This window comes from Perognathus longimembris, chromosome 7 (assembly GCF_023159225.1).
Source record: "Perognathus longimembris pacificus isolate PPM17 chromosome 7, ASM2315922v1, whole genome shotgun sequence".
NCBI lineage: Eukaryota > Metazoa > Chordata > Mammalia > Rodentia > Heteromyidae > Perognathus > Perognathus longimembris.
This window is the reverse complement of record NC_063167.1, coordinates 11,634,269-11,655,070: the sequence shown is the minus strand read 5'-3', so window position 1 is coordinate 11,655,070 and position 20,802 is coordinate 11,634,269. Positions and strand designations below refer to the sequence as shown.

Sequence of the window (20,802 nt, the reverse complement as noted above, 5' to 3'; positions counted from 1 at the left end):
TTACAGGACTTTCCTGCCTATGCTGGCTTTGAACCTTGACCCTCAGATCTCAGTTTCCTGAGTAGCTAGGATGACAGCTGTGAGCCACCAGCGCCCAGCCATTGTTTTCTTTTTTCTTTTCTTTTTATCCCCCCTCCATTTCTTCTGATTCTCAGCTCCCAGCAGCCCACACATAACCACAGCTAGTGGGAAAAGAATTGTTCCTCCTTCTCAAAGAGTTGGTCCTTTGTGTAGATTTCATATTCCACAGAGGGTAAAGTTGTTGTTGCTTCTAAGTTTTTGTGCTCAAGCCAGATTTTGCAGGGGGGAATCCTCTCTCTGGAAGATAAAGGCCGTGATTTCAAGCCCCAGGATGGGCCAAAAATACCAAGAAGAAGAAGAAGAAGAAAGGAAAAGAAAAAGAGTAAGTGAAGTCTGGAGAGAAGTGTTCTTTGGTTTCTCTAGGAGAGTCAGCTAGGTAAAATCGTGACAATGTACTCCAGTCTAGAACAGGGAAGTTCTTTTCATCATGATTCGTTACACATTTGATTTGTGTTATTAAGTAATATTAGATGCTGGCCATTTCACCTTCCTCCTCAATGCCAGAGTGCCTGGCACCATGAGTACACTGTGTGGCCAGGACAGGGGTCATCGCAAGCTGCTCACAGGGAGGCCCTGGAGGCCCAGTGATCTGCTCACAGTGGCCCAGTGAGCTGGGGATGCAGGCGTGGAGCAGAGGATGCTCTACAGTAAGGACTGTAGATGCCTTTCTTCTGAATGAAAACCACTGACCCATGGGAGGGAGGCGTCTGAGACACCCATTGAAGAAGCAAGTTCATTGAGAGGGTTAACAATACAGAAAATATGGGGCTGGGAATGTGGCTGAGTGGGAGAGTGCTAGCCTAGCATGCAAGAAGCCCTGGGTTGGATTCCTCGCTATCACATACACAGAAAAAAACAGAAGTGGCTCAAGTGGTAGAGCATGAGCCTGTGCATAGAGAAGCTCAGGGACAGAGCCCAGGCCCTGAGTTCAAGCCCCAGGATTGGCAAAAAAATAAAATAAAATAAAAAAACAGAAAATGTTAAACTCAATCACCTAGTTGAAAAGTTAAAGATAAAACTGTCCCATAATATTATAATTAAAAAATGTACGCATCCAGGCGCCGTAGCACATGCTTGTAATCCCAGAATTTGGGATGCTGAGGCAGATGTTGGGGAGAGAGACATGGAGATAGATATAGACGAGGAGAGACCTGAGAACACGGGGCAACCATCTTCCCTGATGTGCACATGAGAGCCAAGCAGACATAACCTATAAGGACTGTTCTTTAAAAACTGAATCTATGCTGGGTGCCCATGGCTCATACCTGTAATCCTAGCTACTCAGGAGGCTGAGATCTGAGGATCATGGGTTGAAGCCAGCGCAGGTAAGAGAGTCCGTAAGACTCCTATCTCCAATTAACCACCAGAAAATAGGAAGTGGCACTGTGGCTCCAAGTGGTAGAGCATTGGCCTTGAGTGTAAAAGCTCAGGGACAGCACCCAGGCCCTGAGTGCAAGCCCCATGAAAGACCAAAAAAAAAAAAGAATCCCTGTCAAGTGCCAGTGATTCACACCTGTCATCCTAGCTACTCAGGAGGTTGAGATCTGAGGATCACAGTTCAAAGCCAGCCCGGGCAGGAAAGTCCGTGAGATTCTTATCTCCAAATTAATCATAAAAAGCCGGAAGTAGAGCTGTGGCTCAAGCAGTAGAGTGCTAGCCTTGAGCACACTGCTCTGACCCAGAGTTCAAGAAGCTCTGGAACCAGCCAAAAAATAAATAAATTGAATATCTTGAGTCAGGGTTTTGACAATTATGAGATAAATGGGGCACCAATGTGGATGGAAGAAAACCAGACTGGACTCTAGTTAGGTTCTGGTTTGGGAGATAGGAGCCTGGGTGTTGTGTATACTGAGTTCATTCTCTGCCACTAAGCTACTCCTCGGTTCCAAGCCCAAGTTTCAGACTCCAGGTCATACACACATTTCCCAGCTTTGTTTTTGGGAGGGTGCCAAATCTATGGGTGTCTAGGCAAGGATGCACCAGCAATGACAGGCACATAAGAGACCTTGGCATCTAATTACAGACTCTCAGTTACAGGCAGACAGGGCTTCTTGGAGAAAATGGCTGATTCTAAGGCTGCGGGGTGGAAGTCTGGAGAGGCTGCACCGTCCTATGAAGAATGGAGTGGATATGTTGAGAAGATGTGGGAGGAGCTCCTACTGCACAGGCCGGATGCTGAGTAATCACATTAAGAGTAACGGAAGATATTCAACTGAATCAAATGAGAATCCACAAGGCCAATCTGCTGTGAATAAGCGAAGCTAAGTGAAGGAGAAAGCAAAGTGCTTCCTCGTAGGATGCAAATGATAAAGACTAATGGCTGTAGAAAATCAAGGTGGGGAAGTGGTGCTGTGGCTCAAGTGGTAGAGTGCTAGCTAGCCTTGAACAAAAGAAGTTCAGGGACAGTGCCCAGACCCTGAGTTCATGCCCCAGGACTGGAAAAAAAAAAAAAAGGTGTATTTATGGGCTGAGAATGTGGCTTAGTGGTAGCATGCTTGCCTAACATGCATGAAGCCCTGGGTTCGATTTCTTAGTACCACATATACAGAAAAGGCCAGAAGTGGCGCTGTGACTCAAGTGGCAGAGTGCTAGCCTTGAGCAAAAAGAAGCCAGGGACAGTGCTCAGGCCCTGAGTTCATCAAGCCCTAGGAATGGCAAAAAACAAAACAAAATGACAATCAATGTGGGCCAGGTGCTGGTGGCTCACACCTGTAATCCTCACTACTCTCTACCCACGAAGCTGAAATTTGAGGATCAGTGTTCAAAGCCAGCCCTAGAAGACAAGTCCATGATACTTTTATCTTCAATGAACTACTCAGAAAAGGCCAGAAATGGTGCTGTGGCTCAAGTGATAAAGCGCTGGCCTTGAGAAAAAGAAGCTCAGAGACAGTGCCCAGGCCTTGAGTTCAAGCCCCAGGACCAGCAAGAAAAAAAAATTAAAAAAGAAAAGCATCTGTGGATGTTCAAGCAGGGACAGGATTTTTACAGCCACAAAAGTGTCACCAGGGGACTGGGAATCTGGCTCAGTGGTAGAGTGCTTGCCTAGCATGCATGAAGCCCTGGGTTCAATTGCTCAGTACCACATACATAGAAAAAGCCCAAAGTGGCACTGTGGCTCAAGTGGTAGAACACTAGCCTTCAGCAAAAGAAGCTCAGGGACAGAGCCCAGGCCCTGAGTTCCAGCCCCATGACTGGCAAAAAACAACAACCTGGTTTTCCTTAGACAAGTTAATTTATCCTGAAATCACCTTTATTTATAAAACCAAAATAGGGATAATTGCTGCAACGATTAAGCACCATGAAAGACATAAAGCTTTAGATCAGTGGCAAACACGATATATGCTTAACTCTTGTATACTCACTTATGTTGATCAAAATTGGCCATGCTGATTCCTAGCTAGGCAAAGAATACAGACAGTTAGCTTGACTGGCAGTGGATAAGCTTTCCTCTCTAGCCTCAATTTCTTCCCTATTGACAACCATTACCAGCCATACTTCCTTCAAAATTTCCTGACATCTCAGCCCCCACTGCACCTCTGAGAACTCCAAGCCCTCATGTGAGGACCAACCGTCAAAGCTGATGGTTCTGAACTGGAACAGTCAGTAGTAGCTGTCTGCAACCTGGCTAGATGCCCATGAGTCATTGGCTTCCCATTCTATTTCTTCAGCGTGTTTGTCCTCCTTCCCTTCACTACTTCTATCACTGCTCAGCCACCAAAATCTGATTTTGTTTTCTTTTTCAAGGTCCGACCGGGACTTTAACTGGGTACCTGATGCTTTTGCTCATTGGCTAGCGCCCTACCAGCCGAGCCACAAGGCTTGAATTCAACCCATCTGCTTTTTTGTTTTTAAGCTAGGGAATGTGTTTCAGTGGCCACAATGGCCTTATATTAAAAACTTAGCTATGAAAAAAAAATTAGCTATGAAGATGCAGTGTTTTCTGGCCATGTTTTAGGCCTGTGGATGACATGTTCATTCTCTTCTTTGGATCTTATGGATTTCAACCTCAAGAATCAAATCCCTTAATGTGAATATTATGTAGAAGTACACTATGTATAAATAAATGTATATATGTGTTCTAACTCTATATATGGGGGAGAGAATGAAAAAAAAAGAACCAAATCCTTGAGCCCAACACCAGCAACTTCTCTCTCCTGAAACCATTTTATTCTGATTCAAGCAGCAAAAGCCTTATTTTGTGTGAGGATGGAATCTGGACCTTGTACATGCTGGTCAAGTGTTTTACACTGAGCTACACTCCCAGCCAAGGGCACCTTTCTATACCCCTGGCCCAGGAACCTTTATTTATTCTTATGTTTATTCTTCCAGTCCTGGGGGCTTGAACTCAGGGCCTGAGCACTGTCCCTGGCTTCCTTTTGCTCAAGGCTAGCCCTCTACCAGGTCCCGCCTCTCCTTGTCTCGGTGGGTCCTCATCCCACCGGGATCTTTACTGTTGTCCGTTCCTCCGCCCCACACTCACAGCCCGCTCGCCGAACGTGGGGCCTCCCCCTTGCTCCTACCTGGTCCACGTGTACTCTGCCATCCTTTGGTGCCTGAGGCAGTGGTACTCATGGCACACTTGAAAGGGAAAAGTGGTGATGGCTTCCAGATGAGCTTATTATTCTAAATACATTCCTTTTGGTACTTAGAATTTCCACTTTCTCCCTTCTACCCTTTTGCATTTATGTAATTAGAAAGCATGCCACAGGAAACCATTTTTGTGTCTCCGGATCCTTCAGGACGAAGGCTGTCCCCAGCTCTGTGGATGTACATCCTTGTGGAAATACTTTACAGAGTTTATTTGGACAGGTTCAAAAATAGTCCTTCCAACAATACAATCAGATCAAACCATGACAAGTAAAATGCAATTATGGCTTGGCTACATTAAAAAAAGTTGTAAACAGTGAGGTTTGAGAGAACTAAAAGCAAAACTACATAAACGACATAGTCATCTCCTTATTCAGTGTCTGCACTCCCTACAGCGGGATTTCAGGGCTGCATTCTTGGGTCTTTTGAAATCAGTGAGAGGATGACTCTCACTAAAGGAGACAGCTCAGCAGAGTGTGTTCTGAGGCCATTTCTCAGAACAAAGGCCCACTTCTGCGCAAGGCAAGTACGCTTGATAAAGCCTCCCCCTAGTGGGTACTCAGGGTTGCCAAAGTCATTCACCCAAATGAGTTCAAAATACATATTGTTCTGGGCCAAATTATACAGTGTCAGGCTCAGACTGTATGTATTTATATATGTTGGCAGAGCAGGCCACTTTCGGGGCGCCACAACTTCTCCTAGTATCCTGTGCCCAGCTGAGTTCCCATCACTCTCTCCCCAAACCCATGGATTTCTTTGACCTTGGTTCAGAAGGGCAGACAAGAGGGAAAGTCCAAGTTTCACATCCCACAAGGGAACTGGGCCCCAGAGGACTTGAATTTCTAATGAAACTTAAAGTAGGAGAGAATGTGGGCCTTTGCCAACAAAGCTGGAACTCACTGAAGGTTGAGCTGCGATGGTGAGGGCGGGTGGGGGTAGAGACAAGATCCAGTATTGTGCTTTCAGCTGAACTATCTCTGCAAAGAAGGACAAGGAAGGAATACGAAGCACCCTGTACTCTAGGATGAAGACAAACAGCCAAAGCTTCCTTCGGCTGGCCTTTGCCAAGAACTGTTCCCTCAGAGCTGACCGCTTCAAAGGTGCTGGGCAGCCAGCTCTATCCAAACAACTGAAAACTAGCAACTGATCACAGAAGTCCGAGTCTCATGGCCTCATGAACTGATTTTTTTTTTCTGCCTTACCTAGAGAATTAGCAGGCACACTTTTCTGGTTTGGACAGGAGCCTGTTATTTTTTTGTTGGTGGTAGTGGTCCTGGGGCTTGAACTCTGGGCCTGAGCGCTGCCCCTGAGCTTTTCAGCTCAAGGCTAGTGTTCTGCCACTTGAGCCACAGTGCCACTTCTGGTTTTCTGGTGGTTCACTGGAGATAAGAGTCTCATGGAGGGGCTGGGGATATGGCCTAGTGGCAAGAGTGCCTTGGGCTGAGGATATAGCCTAGTGGCAAGAGTGCCTGCCTCGGATACACGAGGCCCTAGGTTCGATTCCCCAGCACCACATATACAGAAAACGGCCAGAAGCGGCGCTGTGGCTCAAGTGGCAGAGTGCTAGCCCTGAGCGGGAAGAAGCCAGGGACAGTGCTCAGGCCCTGAGTCCAAGGCCCAGGACTGGCAAAAAAAAAAAAAAGAGTCTCATGGACTTTCCCACCCTGACTGGCTTTGAACCACCAGCGTCCGGCTTGAGCCTGTTATTCTTATCTCTGCCTGAAGATGGGAGACACTAACACTGAAAGCAAATATGGAGAGTACTAGCGGGGAGGATGAATGGGGCCTCATGGCTTTGGTTGTTTTCCTGCCAGTTACACGGGTTGCTCTGATTATGGAATGAAGCGGGCCAGTGAAAAGGGGCCAAGTGGAGAGGGCATGCCATGGACATGACCTGTCGCCCTGGGCCCAGCCCATCTTTGGCCCAGCACCAGTGCTGTCCAGGCAGGTCAGGGGAGTGGGCAAAGAATGAGGTAGGAACTACCAGGCCAAGATTTGCTGCCCTGAATCTACTCATTACAGCACTTGCAAAAACTGAGGTATAACCAGTGTACCAGGACTGGAGTGACACACTGCTCTGCAGGGGTATCATCCTCTTCCTCATCCAGCACTATGGCTCATGAACAGTGCCACTCCCCACCCCATACACCCCAAGCTATGAATCAGAGCCTTCACAGTAGCTACCTTCCTTCTCTTCCTCATTCCTCCTCCTAGCAGGGGTGCTCCTACCAACCTGGCAGGTTCCTTCATTTGCATTTTTCTGATCCACAACCCCTACCCCCACCTCTGTTACAGTGATTCTCTTTAGCGTTCCCATGTCTGCCTGTCTATCCACCAGATCCTAAGCTCAAAGAAGGCAGAAGTCTGTCTTCAGCTACTTCTCTGGCTGCCCAGACAAGACTTTGCTTATGGAAGATAATAATTAACATTCACAGGATGAGGGGCCAGCCATGGGCACCAAGCTCTGCAGTGGTGGCATTTTATTATAGAGAGAAATAAGCAAAAGACAAAACGCTAAGGGTTCCACAGGTCTCAGAAAAAAAGTTGCTGACTATTTTTGTGTCCCACACCTCCCTGGCTTAGGTGTGAGTACAGACCTGAACTCAAAAGAGGGGTATTCAGAAATGGCCCTTGTATCCTTAAGCCTCAGCTGCTACAAGAAGATAAAACCACCCCGAAATGTGGCCTTCCATTTGGTGGGTAGGCCACATGTTCTCCCCATCACCAGGAGGAGACCCCCCCGCCCCCGGGGCCAGTGCTCACCCCCCAGGACTGTGCCAAGCCCCATGAGACTTGGGAATCGGCATCTGTGCGAGGAGGCACGCAGTCAGGGTTCAGGAGCCCAATGTGGCAGGCGCGGTACTGCCGAGGCCTGCCCTGCCCTGCCAGGTCTGCTGGGGGAAGACAGGGAGAGAGGTGCCAGGCACCAGCCATCGCTAGACACCAGCAGCAGCCGGCAACCTCTGGTTCTGGGAACTCTGCGTTGGGAGTGAGTGGGCTGAGAGGAGACAGGGCTGAGGTGACAGGAGGGCTCTGAGGAGGCTGTGACCAGGCTGTCCCGACAGGGTGCTCCCGAGGCTCAGAGATGATGGGCAAAGAAACACAGGTAATGCCGGGCTTCCCATTTTTGCTTAATTTATTTCTCTGAAGACCACCTCCTTACAATTTCCAGAGAGAAAATACAAAACGAGAAACAGACTTAGTTTCAAATACACAAATGGTGTGCTGGAGTTAAAGCATGGCCGACAGCATGGTGACAGAGGGATGTCAGCTCACTCCGGGGCACTTCAGTATTCCTGAGGAATAAACGTGGTTCTGGTTCTCTTCCTCCCGCCGGGGTGTTCTCTTCTCCGTGCAGTCACTGCTCCTGCTCCTGGGAGGCGGGACACTTGGTTAGAGAGGCTCGGGAGCCCGGCCTGACCGCACCTCCTCTGTAAGTCGCCTCTCCAGTGGATGGTGTCCACCCACCCAGCTCCCCGGTCTCCAGGGGGAGGATGGGAAAGGCGCCCAAGCCCGTCAAGCAGTCCCCACAGCCATATTCCCCAGTTAAGGTCACAGGCGAGGGCAGAGCCTCCCCTGACCAGCAAGCAGCCTGCTAACCCCATGGCCTCTGCAGGTCTGTTTCTCACTGCGGAATGAGGACAATCACGCCTCTCACACTGGGCCGGAGGACAGGAGGGAGAACACAGAGCCCACGCCCCCAGGACGTCCACGGGGCATGGCAACTACCCGAACAGACCCAGGAAGCCCAGTGTGGGATTTTCTCCCTCAGAATAGAGGATGACAACATCCCGGCACAGACTCAAGTTCAGATGAAGTTACAAGGCCATTCTGGGGCAGTGTGCACAAGGCTGTAAAAAAATGTAACAATATTTTCCACAGCAACTCCCAGCTATTAAACATATAATATGCACATAATCACCTCTGAGCCATTATCCATGACAACTCAGCATGGAACAAATGGAAACACTTTGAACAGTGAAAAGACCCCAGGCTCTCCACCGGCTCCTTTCTGTTCTCCCCAGGCTTTGTCAGGAAAGTGAGGGGTCGGGGAGAGCCTCTAGCCCGGTGCTGTGCAGCCGCTCTTCTTGCACTGCCCTCTGCCCCCCTCAGCCCTGCTTGGGCACTGACTGGGTCACCAGAGTCAACTCCCCCCACCCCCACTCCCCAGCACACACAGACTAGGTGCTGGGCAGCAGGTTCTCAAGCAGAGGCTGTGCAGCTGTGGTGGGGCACTGTCACTTGAGAGTTGTGACCCTGTGGCTACAGCTCTCCACCAAATTAGGGCATGCATGTGTGCCACATTTTCCGCTCTACTTGTTGCTATGGTAGAACAATGGACAAGTCAATCACACTTTTTTTGGTTGGTCTCAACTATAATAACCAGTGTTTCTACTCATACCTTACAACTTAAAAACACTCTCAATGTGGGATCCTCACTGCAACCCTACAGCGGGGAGTTGAAGATGTAGCTTGGGGTACAGCAGGTGGTCAGCATGCACGATAATATGAGTACAATACCCACATCCCTACCTCATAGGGAAAAATTATTGCCTTCACTTTATGGACAGGAAATGGAAGCATGGAAGTGAAATAGCCCTAAATGTCTTAGGAAGCAAGTGGCAGGGTCTCCTGGCCCAGCAGCTGCCCCACACTGCCCATCACAGTGGAGATTCTAGCTCAGGGAAACCTGGAGAGCAGAGTACGCCGTGTGTGGTACCTGCAGTTCTTCACTGGAGGCTGGCTTGCTGTAAAGACTAAGCCTGGCCAAGCCCAAGGCCTCGACCACTCACATCTAATGTATTGTTCACTTGACTTCCTCACTCTAGTCATTTCAGCGCCTACTATGTCTTAAGCCCAGGGTTAGAGCAACAAATGCCACCTTTGTTCCCAACTACCTGCCTCCCCTGAACTGTCATTTAAGCCCATGGGCAGTCAATCACCTCAAGCAAGGCAAAAGGAAAGGCTGCCACATGTGGAAACTTCAGGAAGAATGTAACACTCAGCCCTTTTCCAACTTGTTTGCCTCATCAAAAATCTACCCATAGCCAAAGGCATCAGCACAATCACACAGGACTTAACACTGCCTTCTTCAGTTAAAGGGGAGGGAAGGGACTGGAGGCGTGGCTCAGTTGGTAGAGCACCAGCCACTGAGCAGAGCATCGTGTACCAAGTTTGAGGCAGAATAACCATTGCATTCCGGCAGCCTTCAGGTTTAGCCTGAGTATGTGAGCGATATTTACAGGGCACTGTGAGGTCTGAAGCAGGCAATGATTCTTTCTAGGAGGTTGCTACTACTTGAACTGTCCAGAAATATAAATCCCAGTGGGCTAAAATATGTGGATGTCTGCAGACACAAAAGCAATTCTGCCAAGAGTTCAACACCACTAACGTTCAGTGGTATCATAGTAACATCTTGCTTATGAGGCACACTCTAAACATTTCTCCAGGGCCTTAGGAAAAACTTCTTTTTTCTTCTACAAGAAAGAGAACCATCAATTCTGTACGTACTTTGACATATTTTCCATGTAGAAGATATGGAGACTGGAAATCGTGTTGACAGTTGGAGTAGGCCATCCCCAGTCCCATGCCAGAACCAAAGGCTAAGGGCCACGTTTTTCCTGTGGACAGAAAAAGGAAATCGCAGTAGGGAGGCATTAGAGGATGAAGCCCCCGCCCTTAAGTATGATTGCTTAGGAGTCACTGTGCAGTGCTGCAAACTTCACTTGGCCACTGCTTCTTAAGTACCTCCATGCTAAGTATGAGGAAATGGTAGTTTTACTCAAGAAGAGCAGACACAGTCTCCACCACTTCTAACCATCCTCTCAGCCGAACTATTCTTAATCTTGCAGTAAGCTACTTGAACCTCAACCTTTGTTAAAAATCTCATCAATATTTACATACTTTGGTTACTGCAAATCATGGGCTTTACAATTCTCTAATTATAGGGCCTTTGTCAGTTCCCTATGGAAACAGGTCAAAATGACCCTTTGGGTTCCTACTCAATAGGCAAACTTTAGAAGTTCTTCTGAAAAATAAGAGAGATACTGCCTGCTCTTTGCTTACAAAGGCCAACTGGCCAGAAGTATGTGTTTTTCTGACCTCCTTGTTTTTTGTTTTTTTAAACCAGGGAGACTCTTAATTTTCAAATTCCTTAGAAAAAAATGATCATTTAGAAATAGTTAAGCATGCAGACTGGGTCAATGACTCAGTGGAATAAACCCAGGCCTTTGAAATGATATCATATTTAAGGTATCAGGTACCCTGACTCAATGCCCAGGGGCAATAATGAAGATATATCCATCCCATTTTCCAGTAGCTGACTGAACCCCACGAAAGGAAGGGTTGGCAGCAGTCTAGAGGTGCCTAGATCAGATATTAGGCTGAAAAGTGGCAATCACACTTTTCTGGTTCCCTCCATCCCTGAGCCTCTCTGTGCCCAAGGCTAGTGCTCTACCACTTGAGCCACAGCACCACTTCTGGCTTTTTTTATGTGGTACTGAGGAATCGAACCCAGGGCTTCATGCATGCTAGGCAAGCTCTCTATCACTAAGCCACATTCCCATTCCCCATACTTACTTTTAAAGAAGGTAAGTGAGAAAACAACTCCTAGTCCAAAACCGGTAACTGCAAAAAAAGAGAAGAAATGCTAAGTTGCATAATAGTAACCTGACAAGAAGATAACGTTAATATTTCTTAAGTGTGAGCAGATGATTTTTTTTTCATAATCTGGCAGCTGACTTCCCCACTTCTTACCTTTCTCACTGGAGCAGGCTTTGTACTTGTCTTTGGTCTTCCCACCCACAAAAGGACATAAATAAGAGAACTTCATTCCCCATCACTGTCTAGACAAGTCACAGGGTGTGAGGGTGGGGGTTAGGGAGCAAGCCAGGAACGGTTGTAGACCCTCCTGCCCGCCCCTCTCACACTGGAATGCCACGGCCAAAGCAGCATGTAAACCGTGCCAACAGACATTCCTGTGCCATTCTGCGCTTTCAGTGCTACCCACCATTTGCGAGGAGATGCAGGAGTGTTCCAGAACAGTCCTCAAAGGCTGCCCTATCACACACATCAATATGAACAGACAGTATAAGACTCTCAAAAGCCCTACATGTGGAAAGTATTCCCCTACCCCAGCCAATCTTCACAGTACCTAGGGTCCTTGCCAAGGGCCTTATAGATGCTAGGCAAGTACTCTACCATTGAGCTACATTCACCAGTCACATTAACACCTCATTTTAAATAAAAGTTCACAGAAAGCTTGGAGAAAAGGTTGGTTTTTATTGCTGTAGGTGTTGCTTTAAAGATCAAATTGCCTCACCATTTCTGCTAAACTCATATATCACCTGCACCTATATCATCTCTTTTTTTCAGTTGTGGGGCTTGAACTCAGGGCCTGGGCACCGTCCCTGAGCTTCTTTTGCTCAAGGATAGCACTCTACCTCTTGAGCCACAGCACCTCTCCCAGATTTTTCTGCTCATGTGGTTCTGAGGAATCAAACCCAGGGCTTCATGCATGCTAGGCAGGCACTCTACCACTAAGCCACATTCCCAGCCCATTTAAACATTTCTTTGTGGGTTATTTCTTTGGCCTGTTGTTGAGATAGGGTCCTTACTATTTTTTTCTTTTTATTTGTATTAATGAAATTCTAAGTTTCTTCTTGCTGGGCTGAGTGATGTAGGCAACTAGTAGAGCACTTGCCTCATGTGTGAGTCCCTGGGTTTGCTCTATAGCAGTGAAAAAAATATAAATAGATGTGGGGGGGGGGAGGAAGAGAGAGAGGGGAGATAGAGATTCTTCTGTCTCATCATGTTTTCAGGATAATGCCCTGTAAAATTTCAAAATACTCCTCAATTCCGCAGTCAAGTTGCCCTTTCTACTCCAGAAAACCGCACCATGAACAAGCAAGCTAATCTACATTTTTCATTGTGCAGAGGGGTTACAGTTACATAAATCAGTAATGAGTACATTTCTTCTTCAACAGTGTCACCTCTTCCCTCCTTCTCTCCAAGTATTTCCCTCCTGACTTCTCTGCTAATCTACTTTTTTTTTCTTTTTTCTTTTTGCCAGTCTTGGGGCTTGAACTCAGGGCCAAAGCACTGTCCTTGAGCTTGGGCCAAAGCACTGTCCTTGAGCTTCTTTTGCTCAAGGCTAGCACTCTACCACTTGAGCCACAATGCCACTTCCAGCCTTTTCTGTTCATGTGATACTGAGGAATTGAACCCAGGGCTTCAAGCATGCTAGGCAAGCACTCTTCCACTAAACCACATTCCCAGCCCTTAATCTACCTTTTTCACTCCAATAATTGTTTTTCCTATGTACAGTACAGCTGGTGTCAGCCTTAAGAAAGTAGTACTGCTATTCAGACCAAATGATTTCTGATAATTCACTTGTACCATTAATATGTGGCCCTAATAAGTTCAAGTTTGTGTATGAGGTAACACTCCAGTCCATGAGAGACCAAACAGTATCTCCAGGTTTTAAAAGCAGGGAAACAGGGCAGAGAAGGTACACAAGGAAGCGCCCCTAGAAAAGTCACAACACTCAGCAGAGGTTTCTGCAGACTCAACAAGCGGCTGCAGAGAAAAGACTGAACACATGTCGCCCCTCCTCCCCAAACACCAAAAGGTTTTCATTAACACAGAGGAATGTTCAGGGCACAGTATCTGCTTACAAGCAAAGCTCTGATAAAAAGAGAAACAAAGCAAGCAAACCACCATGGACATGTTACTGGAAAGAGTGACCCTCCCCTGAGAAGAGCCCAGGGCGGTTGGGGGGTTCAGGGGGTACTGGTATCATAGGAGGACACTGCTTTGTGCTTTACTGCCCTGGAGACCTGCCAGCGGGTAAGGCAAAGGCACAGCACTGTGACCCCGACACTGTGTAGCCTAGGCTAACGGGTGTGCTTGTGTCCTCTTTTTCTGTTGCCTATAGTTTTTATTTTTATATTCTTGGCAGTACTGTGGCTTGAAGTCAGGGCAGAGTCTCTACTGCTTTGCCCCATACCCCTCGCCCTTTGCCAAGGGCAGCCTAGCAGATGATCCTATTTATACTTCCCACATGACTGGGATGATAGGTGTACCACCATGCCTAAGTTTTTACTGGTTGAGATGAGCTCTCAAAAACTTTTGGTCTAGCCAGGTACCACAACTGTAATCCTACCTACTCAGGAGGCTGAGATCTAAGGATAGTGGCTCAAAACCAGTTCAGGGGAGAAAGTCCAGCAGACTCTTATCTCTAAGCACTAAAAAGCTATGGAGCTATGGCTCAAGTACTAGAGGATAACCTTGAACTATAAAAAGCTCAGGGAACTGCCCAGGCCCAGTGTTTAAGACCTAGGACTGGCACCCCGCCCTGGCCCCCCAAAGAATCCTACTCTTTTGGCCCCAAATGGCCTCAAACAATAGATAAGCCTCCTAATCTCCACCTCCTGAGTAGCCAGAATTACAAATGTGAGCCACCATGCTCAGCTCTACACTTTTAATTTTAACAGAAAAAAAAAAATACTTTGAGTCACAGCACCACGTCCAGCTTTTACTGTGTATGTGGTACTGAGGGATCAAACCAAGGGCTTCATGCATGCTACGCAAGCACTCTACCACTAAGCCACATTCCCAGCCTTTTCCCTTAGCTTTTTTGATCAAGGCTGGCACTCTACCACTTGGAACCACACACCTCCTCTTTGGACTCTGTAGTGATTCATGGACTTTTCTGCTCAGATCTCAGCCTCCTTAGTAGCTGGGATTACAGGCACTAACCACTGGTGTCCAGCAAACATAGCAGGCTTGTGTTTCACTGTATTTCTAGCTCCTGGCAAGGTTAATTTGTTAATATAGAATAAAAGTAAACAAATGCAGTGTCGCCTGTGTGCAGTGTTCGTGAAATCTGCAGAGGTGCCCAGGACCACCGCAGACCCCCTCTTCACTCCTCCATCCCTCCCAGACTCTCCCAGGGGTAACCTCCAGTCCTGTGCCACTACTCTTGCTAAATGCCCTAGGGAGGAGTACACCTTCTATGCTGTATTTTTAGTGGTCCTTCTCTGTTTAGATATAGACACATTTAGATACATAACCACTTGCCATGTGTTACAACTATGTGCAGTATTCAACACAGTACCATGGTGTGCAGGTCTGTAGTTGCCAACAGTCTACACCTGGTAGTCCAGGTGTGCAGTGGCACACCATCTTGGATTGTGAGTACTCTGATGTTCATACTATGATGAAACCTCCTGAGGATGAATTCCTGGGAAGATATCCCCTAGTTACATGACCTGCTTATGTGTATCATCTTATATGAACAAGAATTCTATTTTAAAAACTCATCAGTTTCCTTCATCAAGTAGCCCCAATGTCACATACTGTTTTAATACCAAACTTTAAAATGCTGTATCAGAAAATCACTAGGTATCCTAATTTCCATTTAATAAGATGGTAGAAAAGAAGTCAGCTTACAAGACTAATGATCAATGCTGGCATAATAAAAAGTAACATTTGGTAAGAAAACTGAAAAAAACAGAGTGCTATATTTTGATCTGAAATTTGTGTATGGTATAATTTTGTTTTATGTATTAGAAGTTCATTTAAAACTTGAAATCTTTTCTAGAAGGGTACCGAACAAAATGAGTTGTCTTTAAGCTGTTTAACCTAATAAATTAATTTGATGGGGAAAAAAAAGTAACACTTGGATGTTATTGTTGAATATCCTACCAATAATTTCCCCTAAAAAATCCTCTTTTAAATAAATCAAACCACCTTCTATGGAATCATGCTGGCTCAAGCACCATGAGTTCATTACTTGTCGGGAATAAGGTGGGCTCAAGCCTGCCAGGCTCCAACAGCACTGTGCCCACTGCAAGGAGATGCTCCCTTCCCCTCCATTCCCAATCCCACTGTGCCACCTCCCAAGGGAAATTGAAGCACACAGCTTTCATTGCCAGAGAACTAAGGTACCCTCAAAACACAAACTGTGCTCCCCTTGAAGCAGCCCACAGCGCTCAGCAACCAGCATGGTAACAAGCCTACGGCACTTGCTCACATTCATTTCCAGACGAATGCTACCACACACTTCACAGGAACAGGGATGTCCACCTAGTCTGAGTGACTCAAGAACTCAGAAACTACAGCCACTGCTATTGATCCTCCATGGCTAAGGATCTGCTGCGATTGCTCAGTTTATAAAATGGCAAAGGGCTCAATTTCAAGGCAACTTGCCTCACCCCTTGCAGCTGGAAGATGAGTAAGTCAGTAAATTGGTACTAGAAAATGAGGTAAAGGATTTGGACTGGCTTACAGATTCCAAACCAGGCAACGGGAAGAGGAGGCAGGCCAGTAAAAACATAATGGCTCACAATCAGAGCTTTTGCTCTTCTCCATCTGGAGGCAATTTTTTGGCAACAAAATCAAAAGCCCAAAAGGAAAATATTTCAGCATTTTTCTTGTTACTCTGACTCCATGCTTGTCTCTTCCATTTTCCCCCAAGGACAGAGAGCTCTCTGATGCTCAACTTTTCCTAGTAGGAGACTAAAACTGATGCTAAGTCCACAGCTACAGTGCTGCTCAATCAAAACAATCATCTCCAGGGTTCAGATAGATGCCCAGCCACCCCATGAGCTCTTGCTAACAGCATGTATCTGCAATATAAACACAAACTTAAAACCATAGACCATACCAGCCAAAAGGTATGATGATCAAGGAATGAGCCCTGTGCTCTTTGTTAAATGGAGCCCCTATGCCTTCAATGCTTAGGAGTGTTTGTTGTTGTTTCTATCTTTTTAAGACACTCTCTTCAGAAAAGGAGTAATTCATAAAATGACGTTTAATTGCAATGTTTTACTTAAAGTTAGTTATCTTGGTTAGGAGCCCTGATGAGTTTTACAGATTCAAGTTCTCACACGCTCAATTCTCTTTTAATAGGCAACATGTTGCTTCAAAGCAAAGTCCCACCTGACCAAGGGACATCAACTCTGCAGCTGTTTCCACTAAAGACTGGCACCTCTAGGCCAGGTTTAAACTTTATAACAATAAAACATGAAAGGTTTGTCTTACAATAAAAACAAACCAACATGGAAAGAGAAGAGTTTTCTCTGCCTTTGGCCACTTTTTCTTGTTGTTGCATGACAAGCTCTTCTGGAAGAAGAAGCCAAAGGAAAAAGTACAAAAGCATTTTTCACCTTCCCCTGGAAGCAAATATTTAACTATGAGTATAGTTTATATAACTTTGCCTTTCAGATTTCAAGCCTGTTCTCAGAATTCCATGCTGTCTGCAGTGACAAATACCCCTAAGGAAAGGTCTGATCACAGGTACATATCTTCCTAATGGCAAAGTCCAGCTGTCAGGGGCAGGAGGGCAAGGAAAATCCACAACAGAGGACTGTATGGAATTGACATTAGGCACAGGGCCCACTCTCTGAAGCCATTTCTTTTGGAGAGAAAGAGTATTGGCACAAACTCTTTCAAAAAGAAATTATCTCAAATCAATCTAACCGTGCAATTTAATGCATGCTTAGTGCCCAAAAGGATATTATAAAACTGGCTAGTAGATAAACACACATTTTAGGGAGGAGCAATTCCTTAATAGGCCACCTGATACAATTTTATTACAAAAAGAACACAGGACTCTGCTCCCAATAACTACATGTGCAATGTAGCCGTATTTTATGCCAAGGTAGATTTTGTAATCACATTCAAAGGACAAGAAAGAAAGGCACACCAGCGCATGCCCCAAGTACATTTTGGTAAGAAAACAGATAAATGTATGCTAATGGTCACTGTGGTCATGGAGAATTTCCAGGTACTCGAACTTGGTGCAACTTTATTTCATATGCTGCATCCCAAGTCATAAAGCCTGCTTTATGTGAACACTGCAAATAGCTGGAAGGAAACAATCAGCAGGAATTAAGAGGCTATATAATCTGATAGCAGAAGTGCATTTTGGATGTTAGCCTTTAAACAGAACAAGACAGAGCAATACATGCTCCTGCTGAATCAACCTTGTAAAAGCTGTGATTGCCATTAGAGAGAACATTTTTGGAGAGGTACAACAACAACAAAAAGTCACATCGAAATTCACTTAGAACCATTTCTATTTAAAACACAAACACATGGGACTGGGAATGTGGCTTGGTAGTAGAGTGCTTGCCTTGCCTGTATAAAGCCCTAGGTTCGATTCCTAAGCACCACATAAACAGAAAAGGCCAGAAGTGGCACTGTGGCTGAAGTGGTAGTAGTGTTAGCCTTGAGGGGAAAAAAGAAAGAAAGAAAACCAGGGAGAGCACTCGGGCCCTGGGTCCAGGCCCCAGGACTGGCAAAACAAACACACACACCCCACACACAAGGAAAACCAGGTGTATTCAGTCCAGTTACTTGGGAGGTGAAGGCAGAACTGCTTTAGTCCAGTACAGGACTATCCTGGGCAACACAGCAAGACTCAAAAAACAAAACAAAACCAGAAAAAAAGGAGATAGTTTTATTTACCAACAGCTTTTATTTATTTTTTTGGCCAGTCCTAGGGCTTGAACTCAGGGCCGAGGCTCTGTCTCTGAGCGTTTTTGCTCAAAGCTAGTGCTCTACCACTTGAGCCACAGCTCCACCTCTGACTTTCTTGGTAATTAATTAGAGGTAAGAATTTCACAGGCTTTGCTGCCCAGCTGGCTTCAAACCTCTATCCTCAGATCTTAGCCTCTGAGTAGCTAGGATTACAGGCATGAACCAGTGGCACCCAACTATAGCAACTTATATGGTCATCATTAATTACCATATACATGTGCTGAGTTTTTTTAAATTGTTGACTTTTGGAGAATGAATGAGTGTGTGTGTGTGTGTGTGTGTGTGTGTGTGCGCGCGCGTGCTTGTCTCACTGGGGTTTGAACTCAGGGCTTCCCAATTGCTAAGCAGGTATTCTTTTGCTTCATTCCGTTCCATTTCACCAGTGCTAAATTTTAATCTGTATCTAAAAACTTATTCACATTGAATAGCAATTCTATTTTATTCTGTATAACTCTCATCAACATGTATGAGCAAAATGCTCAAGTAGCAAACTGATCTGGCAATTTGTAAATTAAAAGCCTAGTGTGGGTGCCATAAGCTTCTTCATTCTTACATGTCTGAAAGAAAAAAACGGCTTCCAAAAACCCAGTGGAGAAGCAGCAGCAGTGACTGCAGCAAGAAGGCCCTGGGCAATCCAGGCTCTAGCCTTTACCAACAGGCTCTGTGACCCAGGGCAAGTCAACCTGAGCAGCTGGCTTTCTGACCTCTAGCCAATTACTTAACCTGGGTAACTTCAACCTGCTCTGATACACAGTGAAAACAACCTTACACTATCCTTGTCTCAAGGAAATGTTATGGCTCTAGTGCTGACTGACACATAGAATTCAATATTAAGTTGTCATTTCCCTGATACTACTCCAAAAACATCAAATGCACAGTAGTTAAGCCTGCCTTAAAGCAGGACTTGCTGGTCTAAATATAAGATCACATTGTGGGTGAGCCACAGCTAAAACCCACTACCCCCCCTCTGGTGATTAGTTGTATTTCACTGTTGTTAGCATTTATTTATAGGAATGCATGGTGTGCGTGTGTGTGTGTGTGTGTGTGTGTGTGTGTGTGTGTGTAAAGTAGGGGATTCTTTCAGATCTATTGTGAACTAGATCACTGTCTTAAGTGGTTTTCCCAGAGTTGTCTTATGTTTAATAGAACTGTATTTATGCTTTGAAATAGATCAAATGTAATTGACCTATCAATAACAAGATTGCTTTCCTGTTCAATCCTGTTTCTATCAATGCAATTACAACCATCAAATGCATTTGTTATGACAGAACAAACAAGAATATGCTTTTATAGAAAAATACACTTGGGACTGAGTTTAGTGAGAATTATATTTCCAAGAAACATTCCTGATTTATGAAAGATGCTCAGGGCCCAACTTATGAGGAAAAAAAGTTATAAGTCAGCTCCAAAGTGTGTTACTTAATCCTTTGAGGCAAAGACAGATTGCCCCAGGTGTCTGGGTAGAGATGCCAAGTAATGTGAATTAACCAGGAAAGCATGCCAGACCAAAGATCTGGGGATGGCAAATGTAGTCTGGCTAATCAGCTTCTCAAAAGTCAATATTGCTGCAGGGGCTGTAGGAAATAGACGAAGAAGGTGGCTAATTTACAAGACCTTAACCTTCCTGTGGCCATCTAGACTAGACAGGGGCTTTCTTGGAATTTCTCGGGTGAACATCAATTACCAGGATTCTGATCAGAACAAGAAAACCAGTCAGCATAAGTAAGATAGGGCAGGCAAATATGGAAGTCATTACTGGTGTGCAGTGCTTCAAGTAACACTGAGCTCACAGAAGGGGCTCTTTAAATGAGGGTATACAGAACATGACTCCACATTCAGAATTCTGACAGCCACACAACTTGCAAGAATGCATAAAACAAGAAACATGGATGTAGACATTTTACTGAATATAATTAATTCTCATGTGGGCATAGTATGTAGGAAAATGAGACGAAGCTTAAAGATTAATAAAGGGAGCCTAGAAAAAAAAAGAGGTGGAATAACTAAGGGCAGATAAACACAATTAAAGGCTCACATAACATTTTGGGTAGCACCGCTTATGGGCTTATTATGATTCCATCCATTAGAAGAGACAACAACTCAGAGTTCAGTGACTTACCTTAAGCATGCACAAGCAGGAAAGAAGCCTCAAACCCTTACTGTTTGCTAAGCCTGGAGCCCAGCATGGCCAGGGGTGTCTCCAGTAAGGCACCACATCTTATCTTTCTGGAGTATCTCATTATGCTATGGGTACTCTGTAACTATGTAGCCCTTGGTTCTTCAGCAAAACAAGAAAACCACAGATGGTTGACAATCAGGAATGGAAACAAAAGCCTGACATTACATAGAATCAATGAGAAACTGTCAACGAGCAAGCCAGGAAGTACTTCTTTCTGTGCACTGGTGGAGGCCTAACAGCTACTCAAAATCGTATTTTCCAGTAAATCCCTTCAGTCCAAACATTTCCACCATCTCCTCCTCCTATCAGCAGCTGGATTCTCCTTGTGAAAGTTAATGCACCTCTGTATACCCATCCATCCTCTGATTCAAAGGAATAGTTTAATGGAAACAAATACTAATAATTTTTCC

The 20,802-nt window shown here is 45.5% G+C and overlaps 1 protein-coding gene across 2 annotated transcripts in view; it reads right to left on the bottom strand.

Annotated features, from left to right (window-relative positions):
- Nucleotides 1-7,786: 7,786 nt before the first annotated feature.
- Micos10 (mitochondrial contact site and cristae organizing system subunit 10) overlaps nucleotides 7,787-20,802 on the bottom strand; it is a 29,509-nt gene continuing 16,493 nt past the window's right edge. The window contains exons 2-4 of one of the 2 annotated variants that reach the window (XM_048350372.1): nucleotides 11,248-11,295; nucleotides 10,180-10,289; nucleotides 7,787-8,041 (exon numbers count right to left, since the gene is read on the bottom strand). In XM_048350372.1, coding sequence (XP_048206329.1) covers nucleotides 8,027-8,041; nucleotides 10,180-10,289; nucleotides 11,248-11,295 — 173 coding nt within the window. In that variant the 3' untranslated portion in view covers nucleotides 7,787-8,026. Of the gene's footprint in view, nucleotides 8,042-10,107; nucleotides 10,290-11,247; nucleotides 11,296-20,802 lie in introns of those variants that run through there. The other variant, XM_048350371.1, reaches the window with a different exon arrangement.